The sequence below is a fragment of the Triturus cristatus genome, chromosome 4_1 (genome assembly GCF_964204655.1).
Source record: "Triturus cristatus chromosome 4_1, aTriCri1.1, whole genome shotgun sequence".
Taxonomy (NCBI): Eukaryota; Metazoa; Chordata; class Amphibia; order Caudata; family Salamandridae; genus Triturus; species Triturus cristatus.
In genome coordinates this window covers 464,855,761-464,876,771 of record NC_140585.1, presented here as the reverse complement: position 1 = coordinate 464,876,771, position 21,011 = coordinate 464,855,761, and the positions used below count along the sequence as shown (strand labels likewise).

General features: G+C 41.9%; 1 protein-coding gene across 1 annotated transcript in view; it reads left to right on the top strand.

The window, feature by feature from the left end:
* The window catches only part of SLC15A5 (solute carrier family 15 member 5), a 374,719-nt gene extending 353,989 nt beyond the window's left edge, over positions 1-20,730 (top strand). The window contains exons 7-9 of the mRNA XM_085650569.1: positions 1,732-1,863; positions 5,431-5,539; positions 19,789-20,730. Coding sequence (XP_085506695.1) covers positions 1,732-1,863; positions 5,431-5,539; positions 19,789-19,936 — 389 coding nt within the window. The 3' untranslated portion in view covers positions 19,937-20,730. The remainder of the gene's footprint in view (positions 1-1,731; positions 1,864-5,430; positions 5,540-19,788) is intronic.
* Positions 20,731-21,011: the final 281 nt, after the last annotated feature.

The following is a 21,011-nucleotide window of genomic DNA, read 5'->3' as shown; positions in this document are numbered from 1 at the left end:
TAGATGGGTCAAATAGAAACACTAACAGAAAGACGCACATTTTCAGAATTGATAAAAAAACAAGATACTGTATATGTCAGTTAAAGGTCATGCAAAGATCTTGGCTTGAATTATTATTCTCCCTGACATGATGGTTGGGTAATTCATCTTCAAGATAGCAGAAAGGCTCTATTCTTAACAAGAGTTTTGAACTTATCTTGACAGTCTCGGGGGCATTTTTAAGCTATACTAATTTACCTGAGTCAATATGTGTTGTGTTGGGATCAGTATCTTGGATTTTTCAGTATTGTAGATAGTAGCCATGCCTTTCGTTAACACATTTACAGCGTCTCGTGCACCTTTTCATTCAGCAGCGCCACCATTAGTTTCAATATATCCATTAACAATTTCCTCAAAGACTGTAATATACTCATCATCATTCAGTGCATCTGATCAAACGCCCAGTGTCAATTTTCCCATCCTAATCTAGACCCTAGAAGTTCCAGGACCAATGAAGTGTGGTCTATATGACGGATTAGTGGAATTGAGTACTATGAAGATTTACTCAAAAATAGAAATATATATAGTCTACACTAATATCTATGCTGGTGAAAATAAAAGGAGTATTCTTTTTTTTGTTGATTCATCCACAGCCATGTGACAATATTTTCTAATTTGATTCTAATACATGAATACACAGAATTTCATTAAATTTGCCTATTTTGTCTAACAAACTTGCAATCACATGTAAGGAAATTAGTACAAGTTTTGCGGGTGTGGATCAACCGTCAAATATGGGCAAATGTTCATCTGTAATATTTAGAACATATACATGTCTCTTTCGAGTATATGCCAAACTCAAAATAACCTATTGAGATACAAATATTGTGCCCAACTAGCAAAAGGGTGGCCTATCAAGATAATGGTTGAAGTTTAGGTTCATACCATATTAATGCATGTTTATGTTTTCATATAGTTTAAGCAAATGAGTTCTAATCAGTGCTTAATTTGAGCCGGTGGTTTCCAGTGATCGGCACCAACACTTAATTGCCAGCACAGGCTTTAATGACAGTCCACCATACGGTGGCACAGTTTGCCTAATTTTGAGATGAGCACAACAGCATTTTTTAATAAGTCAATATATATTAATAATTAACAATACCTACTGCTCGCACCATTAGTATAGCTTTGGGTGGTCTGGCATAGTTTGAATTGTCAGCCTTTTAGGAGTGCAATGGTCAGTACTTATGTTAGTACGGTCATTGCAGTGCTGACCGCGCCAATGGGTGGTTCAGGATGCGGTGGTCTTCCAAGAAGGGTCTTGGCACATTTTTTTTTATTTTTTGTACAAATTAGGCACTGGTTCTAACCTGATTTCACTTGAATCAGTGGGCTCTTGCATTACCATTAGGTTCTGCGTGAAACCCTCATGATCAAATGCAAGCTAGAATAGGTTCTTATTAGGTCCTTAATGTACGTTTTTAAGGTGTTAGTGAAAGAAACATGCAGAGATATAGGGGCCTATTTACAAGCCTCTTGCTCCACTTTTGCGTCACTTTTCCCATGTTAAAAGTGATGCAAAAGTGGAGCAAGGGGCTTATAAATCTTCCCCATAGTTTGCAGGTCAATATAATTCAGTAAGCCAAAATATATTTTGCAAATTCTTTAACCTCCGAGAACTATTTGGTGCACTAACTGTATTTAAACAAGATTCTATTTACAAATGCTTTCATTTTTTATTTTTTTACAAAGGTGCAATGATAACTTTCCGGCGTGTACCAGGCAGAATACGAGGGATTTCAATGCATTTTCTCACTCTCTTTAATGGGGCCGGATGTTTTGTTGGAGCGTTTATTATTCAAACATCTTATGCAGCATCTAAAGGTAATAGCTTATTTGAGATTAATTCTGATTACACAACATGACGATCTTTATATTTCAGTTGCTGATGGTGTAATAATTTACCCTCAGATAGAATTTGAAACGGACGATCAAAATTCTGATTTATTGTCAAGTCCAAAGGAGTTCTCTTATCACCAAATTCAGAGTGGTTCCACACAGTGAAAAGAGAAAGGCTGGACTCAGAGGGGTTCTGTGCTTCAAAAAGAACCATTTCCAAGGTTGCATGTGGTGATATGCGAAACACCAAGACTAAAGACCAGTAGATTGAAGAAATAACACTTAAAGGTCCACAAACATTTTATTAAAAAATACTGGAATTGAGTAACCAAAATGCATACAAAAGGGTATGAATGAAATCAAGGGATCCCCACATATTATTGCAAAAGGTAGATTGATGAAAAATAAGATACACAATCACAAATAGAGAAAAATTAAGCCACCAAGAAAATAACTCCTTTATTCTAAATGGCCATCACGCAGCAGCAGAGCAATGGCTCATTGCAGAGGAAACACGGTGTATTCAAATGCAATGGTTGTACATATAATTGAATGATAATTTACAGAATTTTTCCTCACTTTCTCCAATTTCTCAACCAGAGCCAGAGCCGCCCATACTATTGTTAAAGGAGTGCTTCAGCTTTCAAAGTTTAGAGATTGGCATTCTGGCATTCCAGCAAAAAATCACAATAACCTTGGCTGCCCACTACAAAAAGAGCTTTTTAAGGTAATCTCTTGGATCAACAACCCAAAGGCTATGAGCAACTGTGCTGCCCTTTTCTTTTAGGAGCTCTGAGACACCTTGGCCAAGAACTTCATAAACACAATTAAAGAAATTCCAGCAGTACATCACCTCAACAATCCATAACTATGATAATGAACCCCCGTCTTCAACCTATTGAACACATTTCGTCTGTGAGGCCCCATTAAATGATAACACCATACTGATGTCCACCTGACATTTTTGTAAAACCCTTGTTCAAGGGTGTCTTGGTGGTGAACTTACAGATGGTAATTGTTACTCAACGGTACTTATCTTTTCAACCTCAGAAAAGATTAAAGTGGACCCTCTGGGATTCAAACCTGTGACCGTCAGGTCAAACACAGATCTCTAGAGTGGATGTATAAGTCCACTGTGCCACCAGAGTAAATGATTATTTGTAAATGTGTGCATAGTATTTAGTAGCGTGTGTATCAAAGGATTTTTTTCATTTTATAATACAAAGGATTGATCAGACTGTGATTTATTAGGTGCTATGTGTTGCATTAGTAAATGTAACGTTTCTAGTCCTGTTAGTACAACAGGGGTCAGGTAACCCTGTCTGCCCTGGGACTCTCTGACACAGAGTCCTGGCAGATATCAATAACACCTTGAGCTATACTTGATTGTCACTGTGTACCGGTGAAAAGTTATGTTTGTTTGGCTAGCAGGACCCTTACTTATTATTTTATATCACTGCACCCTTGATTTCAATTGGTGTCCTGCTTTGTCGAACACAAACAATTCAATTAATACAGTTAAGAATGAGGAATATAAAATAGAATATAATTCTGCTTTTGGGCAGTTGTGTATCATCTTTTCTGCAAGGCTTTCTCTTCAAGGGTAACTATTGAATTGGCTTTTGGATAGTGTACTTGACGGGGGACACAACTTGATGTTTGTGTTATTCGGATCCAGACATTGACTCAAGCAGATTGGTTCATTTAGAAGGTCAGTGTACAATCTGTAAAACTCTTTGCATAAAAAAGATCCCATTGGTTTTATTTTCGGTAAGGCTGACTCATTAGTTCCATCCCTTCAAAGGCAATAAATGAAAATATTAGAATTGTGTTGGAGTAGTTCAAATTATTTACATTGCTATGAGATGCCAAAATGAATAGGAAATACCAACCAAACCCATTAGCTATTAATGAAATAATGTGTGTGATCACTTGTGAGGCGGCTGAAAATTATCTGTGTATAAATCAAAAGGAGGGAGAAAGAAGGGGTATGACCCACTCAGCTTCTTTGTCTTCAACGTTTAAATATCAATGGTGAGTGGATCACAGGTCCTGAAAGAACCAGGGTTAAAAGCTACAGTACAAAGTACTGTTAAGAAACCCTCAATCACGTGTTAGTTCACAGGTGGAATTCTAGCGGTATGTTCGATTATCCGCTACTTGACAACGTGACAGCATCATCATCGGGTTAATGAATGCTTCCTCCACCCGGAGGTAATTCCTCTGGTTTTTTCAGTTGTGATCAGAGAACCGTGTTAGGTGTTTGGTGAAGTGCTATATAGTGAGTGAAAAAAAGGGAATTTAAAAGACTCGAAAGAGCCAGTTTATAATTATAATAAGACTGGATTCGAGTAAGATTAAAAATTACTTATCGTGCACAGAGCAGACTATTTAGGGTCTAGTGCACTAAAAAATGTGTCCAGAAAATAGGTCGACATGTTTCAGCCTTTTGTCATGCCCCGAGGGGTCATATAGGCTTTCATCAGGACCCTAGTGTATGTGTAGGGGACTCTATAATTGCAAGGAATCTCCCTCGTGAAATGGGTGAGTACCGTTGTTTCACCAGTTGGTCTGAGTTCAATTTGAACCTATTTCTATAAATAAAGTATGGGGTGAAAAAAAGAGGAAGTAAATGTTAGGATTACAGTCCATATGTATGCTGTCAGGATGTTCAAAATTCGAGACATCAACTGTCGTAGCAAATTATAAAAATGGCAATGCTTTTTACATGTAACGTAGCCGATTCGGCCATTCATACTCATTCATATGCAGTAACGGCAAAATCAGCCCTCCCTTCTAAATGAAAACAAATTACAAGAAAAGTTAGAAGACCAAAACACAGCAACCAAAAAATTATTCTGAAATTGCGAGCAGGTAACGTGTCCCTAGTTCGACACTAGGTTCTTGGTAATGAGAGTACAACAACGTGAGTAATATCTTACAGCGTTCAGGTTTCGCGCCCACAGATAAGTCTCATTCGTAACAGGTAACGTGTCCCTAGTTCGACATTAGGTTCTTGGCAAATGAGAGAACAATAACGTGAGTAACATCTTATGGCGTTCAGGTTTCGCGCCCACAGATAAGTCTCATACGTAATACTAAGGTCTGTCTCTTATTAGGAACGAAATAGGTACAGAAAGAGTAAAACAGAGCAGTGCACGCGATGGATAGGTCAGTTAACTTACATGCCCAGTCTCTCTAGGATAGTAGAGGAGAGTGTTGTTAGTATGGGAGTAAATCGTTATACTGATAACTCTATCTTTTGTAAAAAATGAATGAAAAGACAAGTGGGCGGGTACAGAAAGAGATTAACGGGCAGCATTTAAGGTAAATACGTCAATTAATTTCCGTGCCCAGTCTCTCTATGAAAACGGAGGAGGGTATTGTTAATATGAGAGTAAACGCTGTCTATATGTTAGTCAATGTAAATGGGGTTCTTTCAGGACGGCTGAAAATTATCAACAAACAAAGCGTCCATGTACAGGTAAATTTGAATTATGGAGTTTCTTGGACTCAGTCTTTGAACCTGATTGCATTTTTCTCTATTAACAGGGAGCTGGTTTCCAGGATTCCTTGCGGATGGTCACTTGGAGAGATTCTTCTTCTTCTTAGCTTCGCTAATTATTTTGAACACTTTGGGATTCTGGAGAATATCACATAGGTAGAAATTATTGCAATAATATTTGATTAATTATGGTTCAGGTAACAATGATACAAAATAATTATTTTACAATGATTGACAAATGATTTTCGAAGGCAAGGATCTCCACATTGCATTGGCAACACTGTTTGTTTCTGTCTGTAAAAATTTAATTTAATTGAAATTGAAATTTTCCTAAACACCACCAGTAAGGAAACATTGATTGAGTATTGGCTTCGAGTTACTTTGAAGGAAAGTGTGAAGGAAGAGAGTGGAACAAATAGTGTGGCTTGTCACTATTTAACTAAAGCATTTCAAATAGTCAAAATAGTGAGCATTGATACCATTTCCATATCATATAAAATTCACATGCATATTTCTATATAAAATCCATATGATAGAATTCTCAACATACTCAGCACTTTGATGTGTAGCCCTCAAATCTCAGAACAACTGAAACCCAAGCTTCCCTGAGGCACTGAGAGCCTGACTCATGGTGGTCCGTCCGTCGCATTACGACTTGCAAAGTCATTGCAGCGGAAGACTGCTGGCTGCTCCAGGGAACAGTTGTTCCCTGGCGGTGGCGGACGAGTGCCTTAATGTTGTATGCTCAGTGGGGCTGGTGTAGCACAGCTGAGCATATTACAAGTTCCGCCAACACCAGCCATTTCATGGCAGAAGCCCCGCCATGGAAAGTCTGGCAGTGGAGGAGCAAAGGGTGTCCCATGCACTCCCCGCCATGGGAATACATTCCCCCTGTCTATTTAACCCAACAAATTCCAGCATGGCATGGACGTCACCGTCCTTGCCGTGCTGGAACTTTTCTGCTGTGGCCTAATCAACTCAGGCTACCACAGAGTTTCTAGTGCCCATATCATTTTCAGATTTGCGTTAATCAATAGAACTTCCAATAAAGTAAACAAATACATATATTCATCAATAGCAATAATGATATAATGACTCATCTCCCTTTTCTGGACTTGCTCGTCAGAATTCCTGAACATAGAATATATATATATATTCAGTGTTTAAACTGGACTTTGTGTATCCACGTCACAAAACCCAGCAGTGCCTACAGCAAAGCACATACCAAGGTACATTTGAAGCCATGAGGACACATAAAGAACCTTTAACAAACATGTAAAACCATTCCAATTGTGTGGCTATGCTTGCGTATCATACAGCAACAAGTTGAGAAATCGTTGCAGTTACCCAGGAAATCCCTTATTTCTGGTATTCCATCATCTATTATCACCTGTCTGGGGATGGCTGAAATACCCTTTTCCTATCCATGATAAGGTGATTCAAAACTGGGGGTAGGTTTGCCATTTCAGTTTCATTTTTCTCTGTTCCAGTAGAGGAAATCTATTCTGAGATCAGGAAGAGAGGGCGATTCACAAAATTCCATTAGATTGACCTATTTGGGCATGTGGAGATTTGATCCTGACCTTTCATATTTTGAACCAATTGCTTCTGGGATGCTATACAGTAAAGTGAAGCAGGAAGTCCTGTAAATGTAGGATGTCTGGTGCTAGGAATGCTGCATGGACTAGACTTACAAAACTGCCAAATCACTTACTAGTGCACTGGATCAAAGTGGCATCTCAGCACCAGCTCATGAGAACATTCCTTGGCTTGATAGAAACATCACGGGATGGAAGAATTAAGCTTGTTCAGCCTGTGAAAAAGCCTGATGTGTCTCCTGCTCTCTACTTGAACCCAGAGACTGAATGTGCTCTATCATGGTCAGTTGGCTGTACCACTGCACTGCCAGGGAGTACTGACTGCATGATGGCGGCGATTGCACTGGATCCAATGGCATCCCTGAGTCAAGAAAGACATGGATCTGGGACCCTTCCTTGGAATCTTTGGATTGGTAGGAGAGACCTAGTATTCATTTACCCACTGCAACTTTGGAATTTTTTTAGACTCTAGAAATTAGGACAAGGCTAAAAGCTCCCCAAGAAAGGAGTGACCTAACATACTAAGCACTACTATTTTGGCCTGCAAAGAGCTATTTCCAGTGAAGATTCAGCCTATCATGGAAGAGCTGAAAATATATTTTTTAATCCTTTGGAGTTGACAGCTAGAGACTTCTGCGTTGACCCATTAGAGAAATCTGAGAACAGAAAAACAATTAAGAATGAATGTAGATCTTGTTACTGATGTGAGGTGATACATTCATGTTAGTAGCAAAGTGATCTTGCTGGCTACAAAATCCAGCTTTGTCGGGCTTCAAACTTTTGGAGCAAAAACTGAAAGCTTCAGTGGTAGCTTAAGAACAGCGTTTTCACAGCTTATGCTGGAGGAGCATGACTTCCAGAAAAAAAATCTATGTGCCTTATTTAGAATTGGGTGGATGTGGGACAGTCATCAAAATGTAGCAGCTGTCCTGTCTGCTGTATTAGAAGTGCTCTTATACTGAAAATCTAATATAGGTATATAAACTGGTTCCACAATATCTAAAAATATAGTTTGCCAAAAAATTAAAAAACAACTGTGCAGAACTTGCATTGCCCAACAGTAAAGACATTTCAACTAGCATCAAAGCAAAGGAAATTAACTGCAGCAAGAGTCTAAATGTATGGTTTAACCCTTCAAAACCCACACAATGTTCTTTTATACTGTGACTATCTTAAACCTTCCTGGACGACTTACACCAAATCAGAAAATGGCATACTCAGAGTTCTAGCTTCATGCAAGGTTTTGTGTAATTGTTGTAGTGATGAGAAAACTTCCCTGTGGCTGATTGAACGGAAACAGCAATTGTCGTTCCCCCTCCTATAACTTCCACTAACCAACAGATAGGCAGAAATGTGACCTTACCCTGTTTAGCCAGACATACTAAAAGCCTAATTTCATGCAGATTCACTTTGTGATGAGCAAAGGGCCTGATTTAAAGTTTGGTAGGTGAGTTACTCTGTTACAAATGTGATGGATGTTCCAGCCACCATTTCATAAGTGGCATTGTATATAATGTCTGCCAAACTATAAAGTAGGCACAAACTTATAAACCAACCAAAAATGCCTTTACAATAGAAATTGAGACTTAACTATAACTACACAGTCAATATCACCAACTGTAAAATAGGCAACAATTCAGATGTTTTGTCAGCAGAATATTTACATTAATTACTAAATATATAGAAATAGCAGATTATTATACAGGCACAATTTAAATATAAAAATTACATGGTTAAAGGAAATGAGTTAAGATAAAATGACACACATTTGAATTAATATATATATGATAATGCAAGTTCAATACTCCTATACACACTTCCCAAAAAGGCATTTTTACAATAAGGTGATTGCAAAAAAGAGAGTCCACAATCTTATTAGTCATTCACAAGAATTTGGGAAGAACCACTTTTTGAACCCTTGAATCAGTCAGTCAAACATGTTGCCATAAACATCTTTATACATTTACATGCATGCTTTAACTTAAAATGAATAAGTAAATTCTGAAGGCTCCCTACTCTTACAGGAATACTAAAGGTGTCACATAGAGATTAGTGGTAATGGGGCTGTGAGAAAGTACCTCCTTTTACTTGGTCACCCCCATTTTGTGCAAACTGGTATTACTCTTTCGGACTCTGCACACTGGGGAACTGCTGACCAGCCCAACGTGTAGGTGCTCTGAGCGCTCAAACATGATAAAATCGAATAAACCCTCATTGGCATATTTAACTTTCCAATAAGGCTATGACATATGGTGCAGAAAATACACCAATGGTTTGGATGGTTAAATGTCACCTGTCGACTGAAGCATCTACTGTGCCATCCAGTAGGCTGAAAAGGAAAATATGGATTCATGTCTACGTGTGTAGCAGAGGGTTAACCCCTTCTGTGCCCGTGACGAGCTGGACTCGTCATGGAGCACAGTCGCGCTGTGCCCATGACGAGTCCAGCTCGTCATGAGGCATTCCCTGGGGAATCCCTCTGGTGCGGGCACCAGAGGGATTCCCTTTTACTGAAAATAGCCTCGGGACCTGGGGAAGAGATTCCCCAGCTCCCGAGGCCCCCCCCCTGCTTTCAGTGTAATAACGATCGGCTCCCCATGGTACCCCTCCCCAGTGTATCCCTGCTTGGGGATCGCCACAGGAGGGCGACCCCCAAGCAGGGATCCACCCACTAGACACCAGGGAGGGGGGAGCGGCCCCTTGGGCAAGGGCCTTTGCTCCCCCCAAATAATTTTGGCCTAATGTAGTCTTTTTGCCCCCCCTGGGGGGCAGATGGGAGCAGTAGCCAATCTGCCCCCCCCCCCCGGGTGGGCAAAAAGCCAACTAGACACCAGGGAATTTTAAAAAAAAAAATAAGGGTGGGGGCTGCCCAAAATGGGCAGGCCCATGCCCCCACCCCACCCCCCAATTATCACAGTCTTTCTGCCTCCCCCGGGGGCAGATGGGGCATTGGCCCCTAATCTGCCCCTTCAGGGGGGCAGAAAGCCCACTATACACCAGGGATTTCTTTTCATTTTTTTTTCAGGGTGGGGGCTGCCTGAAACGGGCACGCCAATGCCCCCACCCACCCACCACCATTACAGCCTTTCTGCCCCCCCTGAGGGGCAGATGGGGCATTGGCCCCCAATCTGCCCCCCAGGGGGGCAAAAAGACCACTAGACAACAGGGAATTGTAAAAAAAAAAAATAGAGGTGGGGGCTGCCCAAAATGGGCAAGCCCATGCCCCCACCCCACCCCCAAATTATCACAATCTTTCTGCCCCCCCCCCGGGGGGCATATGGGACATTGGCCCCTAATCTGCCCCTTCGGGGGGTCAGAAAGCCCACTATACACCAGGGATTTGTTTTCAGTTTTTTTTTTTAGGGTGGGGGCTGCCTGAAACGGGCACGCCAATGCCCCCACCCACCCACCACCATTACAGCCTTTCTGCCCCCCCTGAGGGGCAGATGGGGCATTGGCCCCCAATCTGCCCCCCCCCCCCGGGGGGAAAAAGACCACTAGACAACAGGGAATTAAAAAAAAAAAAGATAGGGGTGGGGTCTGTCCAAAACGGGCAGGCCCATGCCCCCACCCCACCCCCCAACAATTATTACAGTCGTTCTGCCCCCCCAGATGGTGCATTGGCCCCTAATCTGCCCCTTCGGGGGGGCAGAAAGCCCACTAAAGACCAGGGAGTTTTTTGCCCAATTGTTTTTAGGGTGTGGGCTGCCCGAAACGGGCACGCCAATGCCCCCACCCTCCCACCCACAAAAATGACAGTCTTTCTGCCCCCCAGGAGGCAGATGGGAGCTGTAGCCCCCAATCTGGCCCCCCCCTGAGGGCGCAGAATGGCCACTAGAAACCATGGATTTTTTTGTTTTATTAGTGTAGGGGCTCCCCAAAATGGGCATGACAATACCCCGGAGGGCAGATGGTGGCAGTGGCCCCTGATCTGCCCCCTGGGGGGGCAGAAAGCCCACTAGGCGCCAGCGAGTATGCAGGCTTTTTTATGCGTGTGGGTGGGGGCTGCCCAAAATGGTCATACCAATGCCCCCACCCCCACATAAAATAGCCACAATCTTTCTGCCCCTTTAGGGGCATATCAGGATGAAACCCCCTTCTCCGATTCCCCCCCAGGGCGGCAGAAAGCCCACTGGGCTCCGATTTTTTTTTAGCAATGTGCATACCTGTGGATTTTGGGCCCTAGCGCAGTTGGCACGTAGGCAAACCTAGCAAACCTGTACATTTTTTAAAACTAGACACCGAGGGGAATCCTGGATGGGGTGACTTCACTGGCTCTCACCAGGTTCTGTTACCCAGAATCCATTGCAAACCTAAAAATGTGTCCAAAATAACACATTTCTGTGGTGGAAAGTTCTGGAATCTGCGTGGGTCCACAAAATTCCACCCACCCTGCGTTCCCCAAAGTCTTCAGAGAAAAACGGTACCACACTTGCGTGGGTAGGCCTAGTGCCCGCGTCAGGCAAGGGCCCAAAACCTATTGAGGAGACATCAAAATTACCTATCCCAAAACAACCTGGTTTTGCAAAGGGGGTCCCATGAGTTTTTGGCCCCAGGCTTGGCGGCCATCTAGGGAAACCTACCAAACCCACACATTTCTGAAAACTAGACACCCAGGGGATTCCAGGTAGGTATGGCTTGCGTGGATCCCCCAACGTTTCATTACCCAGAATGCCCTGCAAACCTCAAATTTAGCAGAAAAAAATCACCTTTTTCACACATTTTTGTGGGGGAAAGTTGTGGCATCACCGGGTTGACACAAATTTCCTACCACCCAGCATTCCCCCGGGTCTTCTGATAAAAAAGGTGCCTCACTCGTGTGGGAGGCCCAAGTACCCGTGACAGGAAAGGGCCCAAAACGTATTGAGGCAACATGAAAATTGCCTACATCAAAACGACCTGGTTTTGAAAGGGGGGTCACCTGGGTTTTTGGCCCGGTGCTCGGCGGCCACCTAAGGGAACCTACCAAACCCACATATAACTGAAAACTAGACACCCGGGGGATTCCAGGGAGGTATGGCTTGCGTGGATCCCCCAACGTTTCCTTACCCAGAATGCCCTGCAAACCTCAAATTTAGCTGAAAAAATCACCCTTTTCGCACATTTTGGTGTGGGAAAGTTGTGGCATCACCGGGCTGACACGAATTTCCCACCACCCAGCGTTCCCCCGGGACTCCCGATAAAAACGGTGCCTCACTCGTGTGGGAGGCCCAAGTACCCGCGACAGGCAAGGGCCCACAACGTAGTGAGGCGACATGAAAATTGCCTTTCTCAAAACAACCTGGTTTTGCAAGGGGGGTCACTTGGGTTTTTGGCCCGGTGCTCGGCGGCCACCTAGGAAAACCTACAAAACCCACGCATTTCTGAAAACTAGACAGCCGGGGGATTCCAGGGAGGTATGGCTTGCATGGATCCCCCAACGTTTTTAGGTTTGCAAGGGATTCTGGGTAACAGAACCTGGTGGGAGGCAGTCAAGTCACCCCATCCTGGATTCCCCTGTGTGTCTAGTTTTCAAAAATGTATAGGTTTGCTAGGTTTCCCTAGGTGCCGGCAGAGCTAGGGTTAAAAAACTACAGCTAGGTACTTTGCTAAAAAAGGGTAATTTTGCATTGTGAAAATGTGGTGTGTTCACATTGGGTTTTGAGCCATTTCCTGTCGTGGGCACTATGCCTACCCCTACAAGTGAGGTACCATTTTTATCGGGAGACTTAGGGTAATTCAGATTTGTAAAGGAACTGTCATTACCTATTGACTTTCGATGCATTTCAGCCTTCCAAATGAAAGACATTGTGTAAAAAAGAAGTCATTCTAAAAAATGACTGATACTTCTCATGCTAGTATGAGTATCCCAATTTCGGAAATGTGCAAATATCTACTGTTTCTAAACTCTATATTTTGTTCCCATTTCAGAAATACATAGGTGTCTTTCATATCGATTTTTCCATGTACACATTTTTACAGAATAATTACTATATACCCGGTACATATTAAAAAACCATTGCAAGTTGCTGCTCAGTTTTTGGCTCTGGGTCCGTCGGGTTCTTGGTGAACCTACAAGTCCTATATATCCCCACAACCAGTAATGTCCAGCGGATGTAACGGTATATTGCTTTCAAACAGCTGTCAAAATTAGAAGAAGTTACAGGTGAAAACGTTGACACAAAAGGCGCTTTTTTTCAACAAATTTTCAATTTATCCTATATTTAACTGTTAGTTTCTATAAAGAAACCTTGATGGGTCTACACAAATTACCCCTTGCTGAATTCAGAATTTTGTCTACTTCTAAACAATGTATAGCTTTCTAGGATCCATTATTGCTTTTGTACCCATTTCTACCATTAACTGGAAGGAGGTTGAAAGCACAAAAAATAGCAAAAGTAGGCTATGTCCCAGAAAAATGCCAAAACAGTGAAAAAAATTTTTGGGTTTCTGACAAAAGTCCTGGTATCCCCTAAAAGCTGGGGAAATGGTGCTTTCAGCCCCACAAACCCTTTTTTGATAACATTTGCAGGGAAAAACCCAGATGCTTTCATTTGCAGCCCGTTTTTCCCATTTCCCCCCCCCAAAAAATAAATTTTGCTGTATTTTGGCTCATTTCTGTGACCCCTCCAGGGGAATCCACAAACCCTGAGTACCTTCAGAATCGCCATGATGTTGGAAGAAAAGGACGCAAATTTGATGTGGATACCTTATGTGGTCAAAAAGTTACAGGGGCCTCAGCGTGCACTACCCCAAATAGCCAAAAAAGGGCGTGGCACAGGAGGGTGAAAAGGCCTGGCAGCAAAGGGGTTAAATTGTTGAAACTGTGAGTTTAAACTGACAGATGATTGGAACGTAATACTTGGGTAGGACTTACATCCTCTCCAAATAATATCTCATTGTTTACAGGGATATTCTCCAAAAATTAGTGGATGCGTTATCTGCCTTTTTCTTTAGTTCCCTTAATTAATGTAGGGCAGGCTTCTGATGCTACATGCTATTTTTTTCTGTCAGCAACCGCAATGCAATGCATAGTGGCAGGAGGCATGAAATAGCAATATTGAACTTTGTTCTCTGTGTGTGACAAATCATATTTTTGAGCTTCAGATAGAAATGCCCCCTTGGGAGTTGGTAACAGGGCCACCAAGAAATAAAGCTGTAGCTGGCATTACACATTTTTGCTGAAATTTATTTTGGTGTAAATTCCCTAATAGATTCAGCAGGTATTTTGTGGGTTAGCGGCCTGGTTGCTTAATGATAAATAATCCCTAAACTAAAGGTACTTCTTAACAGTGGCGCAGTGTTAGCTCAGCTATTCGTGTTCCAGCCCCCACTGGTATTACCATAACTGTGAGTCCTGGTAATTCTGGGGGTTGGGCATAATGGGTACTGTTGGCCTGGCCCTCTTTGCTGGGTCGCCCTCAAACGTTTTGCCTTTACCCCTCTTGTTTTGCTTAATTAGTTTTTGTTGGATTTAGGACTCTTCACTCTCTACTACTGCTAACCAGTGCACAAGTGTGTGTGCTGTCTCCTTTAAACATAGTAGATTTGCCTTACACCAAATTGGCAAATTTAATTTGCTTGTAGGTCCCTTTCAAAGTGGTACTACATGTACCCAGGGCCTTTAAATTGAAGGCCTGAAGCACTTATTGTGCTACCCACTTAATTAGTCTTTTTGAACATGTCTCAGGCCTGCCATTGCAGCTTGTGTGTGCATTTTTAAACTGCCATTGTGAGCTGGGAGAATACAACTGTTTCCAGGCCTAAACCTTCCTTTTTTAATAGCTGTAAGCCCCCCCTATGGCTCAAAACAGCTGGCAGGGGTCATTATATTTAAAAAGTTGGACATGTACTTTTAAGTTTTACATGTCCTCTTAGTGAAGAACCCCTCAATTTGTTTTTCGTTACTGCAAGGCCTACCACTCCCATCGGATAACATTGGGCTACCTTAATATATTCAATAAGTGAAAACATTTGTGTGGTAGGAATGCATTTTTTTGTCTTTGAGGAATTGTAATTTAAAACCCTCTTTAATGGTAAAGTCAGATTTTAAGTCACAATGATTAAAAAACTACTTTTAGAAAGTTGACACTTCTTTGCCCTAACTATTTGGTACTTGCAGCCAGTTCCTAGGTCACATGACTAGATGTAGTTGGCAGTTGGTCTTTGTGTATTCCTCCTAGACAGCATCACAATAGAGGGTCTGGCTGTTGGCATCCTGGCTTAATGGCTGGGCGGAGCTGTCACCTACCACACCTGCACTTCAAAGATACTGGCTCAGCCCACAGGCAAAGGAATTCACACTAGCCTATTGTGCCCTCAGACAGACTGGGGCCAGGTCAGAGGTGCTGGAAATTCCAGACATTCTGTAGGGGTAAACTCCAGAAGCTTCAACCACTTCAAAGTGGGCACCAAGTATAAAAGGGGGACCCACTCTTCAGTATACTTCAGGACCTTTGGTTACTACAGAAGAAGGACATCCTGCTGCCCTGTTACTTGAGGCCTTCCCTTCTACCTGAGAAGGAAAACCTGAACTGCACACTTCACCCAATTCTAATGTGACCTCAAAGGTGAGCTGACTGATATGTTCTGAGCTACAGGCACATAACAAGATCCAGAGGTTACCCTGTTTCTGTCTAGCTAACTTGATGCTTGGACCTGCAACTAGAACTGCCTGAGCCCTGCTGGACTCTGGAAGAGTGAGTCCTGGATCCTCAATAGGTGCTCCCCCGAGTCCTGGATCCTTGGCTGGCATCAGAGTCCACTCCTGTAAAGAAGAAAAATTGAAGGTTTGGGCTCTTAGCAACCGCGAACGAGCCAGTTTCCACCAAGATCTTGCCACTCGCGCCATCCGCAGGTGTAGAGCTCCAGTGAACCTAACGCTTTGCACTACTGCGACCGTCAGCGACAACGTGAGATCTGCACTTTGCACTATAACATCGACAGCCTGCGGTGACCGCCAACGTGAATCTCTAGCAAATGATGCTCCACAGGTTCTTCGTGCTACAGTGACGACTGTCCGTGATGCCCAGCCTGCTCTTCGCGCTACAGCGATGGCCATAAGCACACTCTCCCTGTTCCTCGCTTCCTTCTCCAGCACGTACGGAACTCTTTGCACTGGACTTTGAGAAGGTAACCTTTTCAGCTGGACTAACCTGGTCCCTCCTGCCTCCAGTCCACGCTCCATCGCGGTCAGCCTGAACTCAGAACTTTTACCCAGTCTTCCACGACCAGAAAATCGTAAGTTTGCTTTTAGACGCTATACTTACTTTAAGGTCCAGATTTGCAAAAGTGTCATACAATGCAGTGCTGCAGCCAAAAATGGTGTGCTGCGTTGTGTTACAAGAAGAGAGCAAGAGAGCGCCATATCCAGAGAGATATGGATCTTCTCCCCTCCCCAAGCGCCAGAGCAAGCTTTTGCTGCCGAGCACCACACACACACAGCTTTGCACCATAGTGCAAGGGCATGTGTCTGAGTCTAACATAGATTTTAGATTGGAAGGGTTACCTTCCAATACAAAATACCATGCCTACACAAGTCTTAAGCAAGATGAACAAATGATGGACGGAATGAGGAACTATGCAAACATTCACCCCCAGTCATAAAGTTTAATCCATCGTTCTTTGCCTCACCACACCACCCCAGTTTGGACCCAGCCATATTCAAATCAGTCTTGACCTTTTTCCTCATGAGAACGCTCAAGCCTTTCTTCTTTCGGTCCAGGGAAGACCTGGCCTGGCAGTTCTGGCTGGACTGTTCACATGTGGAGCAGGGTCAAGACTGATTTGCATATGGCTGGGTTTAAACTGAAATGGCATGGGGAGCAAAAACAACAATGGATTTAGGCCCAGATCTATGTATTGGGATGAATGTTTGACACTGTTCAACAGTCTGTCTATCAATTGGTCTTTTTGCATTTGTCACCCCGAGTGGGACGGGTGTGCCCAGACGTGGGTTCCATGCTCTCCATGACACTGGAGTCAATGTACCTTGACTTATGAGAGGTGATACCCGAAACCAGTCCATGGATGCTTGTTTCCTGTCCAGGGAAGACTTTGCCTGACAGTTCGGGCTGGACAGCTCCTATGTGCAGCAGGGTCATAAATGATGTGCTAATGCCTGGGTTTAAACTGAAATTGCATGAGGAGCAAAAAACAATGGAATTAGGCCCATATCTTTGTGCTTGGGTGAATGTTTGACATTGTTCAATATTCTGTCCATCAATTCTTCTTTTTGCATTTGCCATCCTGCCCAGACGTGAGTTCTATGCACTCCATGCCACTAGAGTTAAGCTAGCCTGGCGGATGAGGGGTGATACCCAGAAACCTGTCCCTGGATGCTTGTTTCTGGTCCAGGGAAGACCTAGTCTGGCAGTTCCAACTGGACTGTTGCCATGTGGAGCAGGGTCAAGACTGATTTGCATATGGCTGGGTTTAAACTGGCATGGCATGAGGAGAAAAAAACTATGGATTTAGGCCCAGATCTGTGTACAGGGGTGAATGTTTGGCATTGTTCAACATTCTGTCCATCAATTGTTCTTTTTGCTTTTTACAAGTATTACAACATTCCCTTCTTTGAATGTGTGCTATACAATGCAGCACACATGCAAAGTCAGAAAAGAAAGGATAAAATCAAAACATTTCTCCTTTTAATGCCTGCTTTGAGGTGCCAATAATTTTTGCTACAAAACTGTGTCTACTATTGTTAGGAGGTAAGGTTTTGCATCAAAAACCATGGATGGTAGCACAGGAATGCACATGTACCACCCAGGGAACTCCCCCTTGACAAGGAGTAATTCAAAGCGCCGTTCGCGCTGATTTGTGTTACTTTTCCTTACAAATCAATGAAAATAACAATTTGCATTGGTTTGTAAATGGCTATGCCTAAAGATATTTTGCGTCCGTTCTGCATTAAAAAAATGACGCACAAAACAAAACCTTTATGAATCTGGCCCTCAATCTTTGAAATTCCATATCTCGGGTTCTGCTGGTTGGATTTTTGTCTTTTTGTCGTCAAATATTTTATTAAATTTGACACTGAATTGGTGTGGGATTTTTCTGGTGTTGTTTTCACTTTATGACTGTTTAAGTACTGCATAAATACTTTACACGTTGCCTCTAAATTCAGCCTGACTGCGTTTGTGCAAAGCTACCAGAGGGTTAAGCATAGGTTACTTTTGTGATTGTTGTAGTTCACCTGGCAGGGATTAAGAAGGACTCGCTTTCCCCTCAATCAGCAACCCAATTACTCACAGGTACAATATGATTCTGGGAAATAACATGCAGGAATCTGACTTACTGTGCTGATTTCCACGTTGTCCTGGGTAATGAGAGCAGAGACTTCACCTGCTTTTATGAGGTGTCCCTGCATAATTTATGATTCTGATGGGGCAGGCAACTGTTGTTCATTTACACTACAGCATCCAAATTACACGTGAGTGCTGATTTCGATTTGCATATTACTAGAACAAGGAGGCTGGATTTAACAGACCAGAATTTCTGGGCCCGATTACCGGAACTTAAGACAAAATCCTAAACTTACTACCATTTTGGTAATCACAGAAGGCACTTACTCATTTTGGTATTCACAGAAGGCACTTACTCATCAATGAGTAAGTGCCTTCTGTGAATACCAAAATGAGTAAGTACCTTCTGTGAATACCAAAATAAGTAAATGATAGTAAGTTTAGGATTTTGTCTTAAATTAGTTCTGTGAATCGGGCCTATAGATTTTGGATGTAGACGTAAGCTAAATTGGTAATAGCTAAGCAGTGGGCAAAAGGTAAGTCACCATTCAAAGTAATATGATTGCGTGGTATATGGAATTATTTGGCAATGAAAAATATTACTATAATAATTTAGTGCTACACAACAACTGGAATCCATACACGAAAATATGGCAACCCAAAATATGCTATCTGAAGTTTTCCCCAGACGCTGAACACGCCTCTACAGTTTGAAGTGCCCATGTAATGCTAAGAGTTTGCACTCAAACCAAGTGCTATCCTGTGTGGCTGTAAGAAGATGATACAAAATAAGACAATGTCTCTGTATGGCGAGGCGAGCTTTGGTTCGACATTTGTGTTATTCCCATTCATGATTCGGCCATGAGCTCTAATCCTAAATTGTATCAGTAGTTACATTACCGAACAGGGGAGGGGATGGAATGAGTGAGAGGATGTGGCGTAACCTGCCGAGATTGGAACTGGAGAATCAGGTTTGAGTCCCGGACTCTACTCTTCACCCTGTGATTCTGGACAAACCACTTAATCTCCCAGTGCCTACAAAAAAATGTATGTGCACTTGGGTAACATCACTGGTGCTCATGGATAGCACAGAGGGAAAAGTTAAGGAGAGAAAAAAAACAATACACCATGCCATGATGTTTGACACCTTTATTTGATATCGACTTTTGATAAAAGGTTGTATTAAGCATATGTAGCTCTTCGATATGCATTAAACAATAGAAAAAAATTAAAAATTAAGAGAAAATAGTTTTTTGGTTGAAATGGTAGTTAATGCACGACATAAATTAATAGCATATGTAGTGATGTCAAAATGGACACACAAATGAAAAAAGAGTTGGGATCCACACATGGTGGGCAGTAAAGGTGAAGGTGAGCGCTTGAAAAGATGGATTGCTTGTGAGTTAGGAGTAAGCAAAGGAGAGAAAAGCAAGGAGGGGTCGTAGCCCTAATCTGCAATCAGACCATATTTTTCAGTCATGACCCATGTTTTGAACATAGATTTGCATAAAAATGTAAAATTGAACTGAATTGTCATCACAAATGTTTTCTTGAGATGTGTTTTCCTATGTCGTTTTAATAGGTACAACGACTTGAGCCAAGAATTTGCTCCAGAAGCAGTGGGAGGCCTTCTCGAAGAGAAACTACTGCAACATGAAAAATCCCTCATGTTTTATGAGAGCATTCTGGAATGTTCTCCATCTTTTTCTTCATTTCATACAATCTTGTAATTCCCTTGTTCCCCCTCTCCTCACTCCCCGCCCAGCCACAGAAAGGTAGTGCTGGCATTACCTTATTTGTTTGAGTTGTATGTTTTCGAAGTATGTGTTATGCATGTGATATATGTTGTTTGCTTGAGCATTGATTTGAGTATCTGGTTGAACTATTTGTTTTTGCCAGGCTTTAGGAAGGGAAACAAAAGTAGACGACAAATATGTTACCTTGAGTTTGCAATTTGTATGTATTTAGCAATTTTGATGAACGTATAACATTGATTAAGACAAGTATGCATGTATTTAGTTAACTCTTTAGTCTGAGTGTGTATTTTGAATCGCAATGCTATGTGTGAGTTTTATAGTTGTAGGTTATGGGAATGAAGGAGAATGCAAACAGGACATTTTGAGCAATATTGATTTATGTAGCAGAATCTCCGGATCTAGATCTAGTGAGAGAGACTTTGAAAACCTTGGAAAGTGTCTCAAATGTTCTTCACTCTCCTAGCATAATATTTAATGTTATTATATGGCAGAGGAGAAATAAATAAGTTGTTTTGTTTTAAAAAACGACATAGCTGGTATATCTAGCATTCACACTAGATATTGAGATTGCAAGAAACGTAAATGAAGTGCGTTAAAAATAATATTTGTGTTGCACAATTAACAGTATACCACACTCTATTTATTTTATGTATTTAAAATAAGATAATGATATAAGGTTATGAATTAAGTATTTATTATGTGTCGTGAACTGTTTTTTAATGAATTAAATAGCCATGGTTAAAGCTGGTAGCTAATAAATAAATGGAAAAAGTAATGTGAAAATAAATCAAATTGTGTCTGATTTTAATTAAGATTTTAACTCAAATATTTGTATTACATTGGATATATATTTTGTTTCCGTTTAAATGCACGGGTGATCAGTGATAACAAATACCAAAGTAAATGCTGCATAATCACTTTTAAGAATTAAAGATCTCATTCCTGTGTGATACACCGATTGATTTATAAGTAAAAAAACAAAGAACTCAAACGTCATAAAAAAAATTATCCTTTTGATCTCTGGTGCTGCCAAAGACCTTTTGTTTTG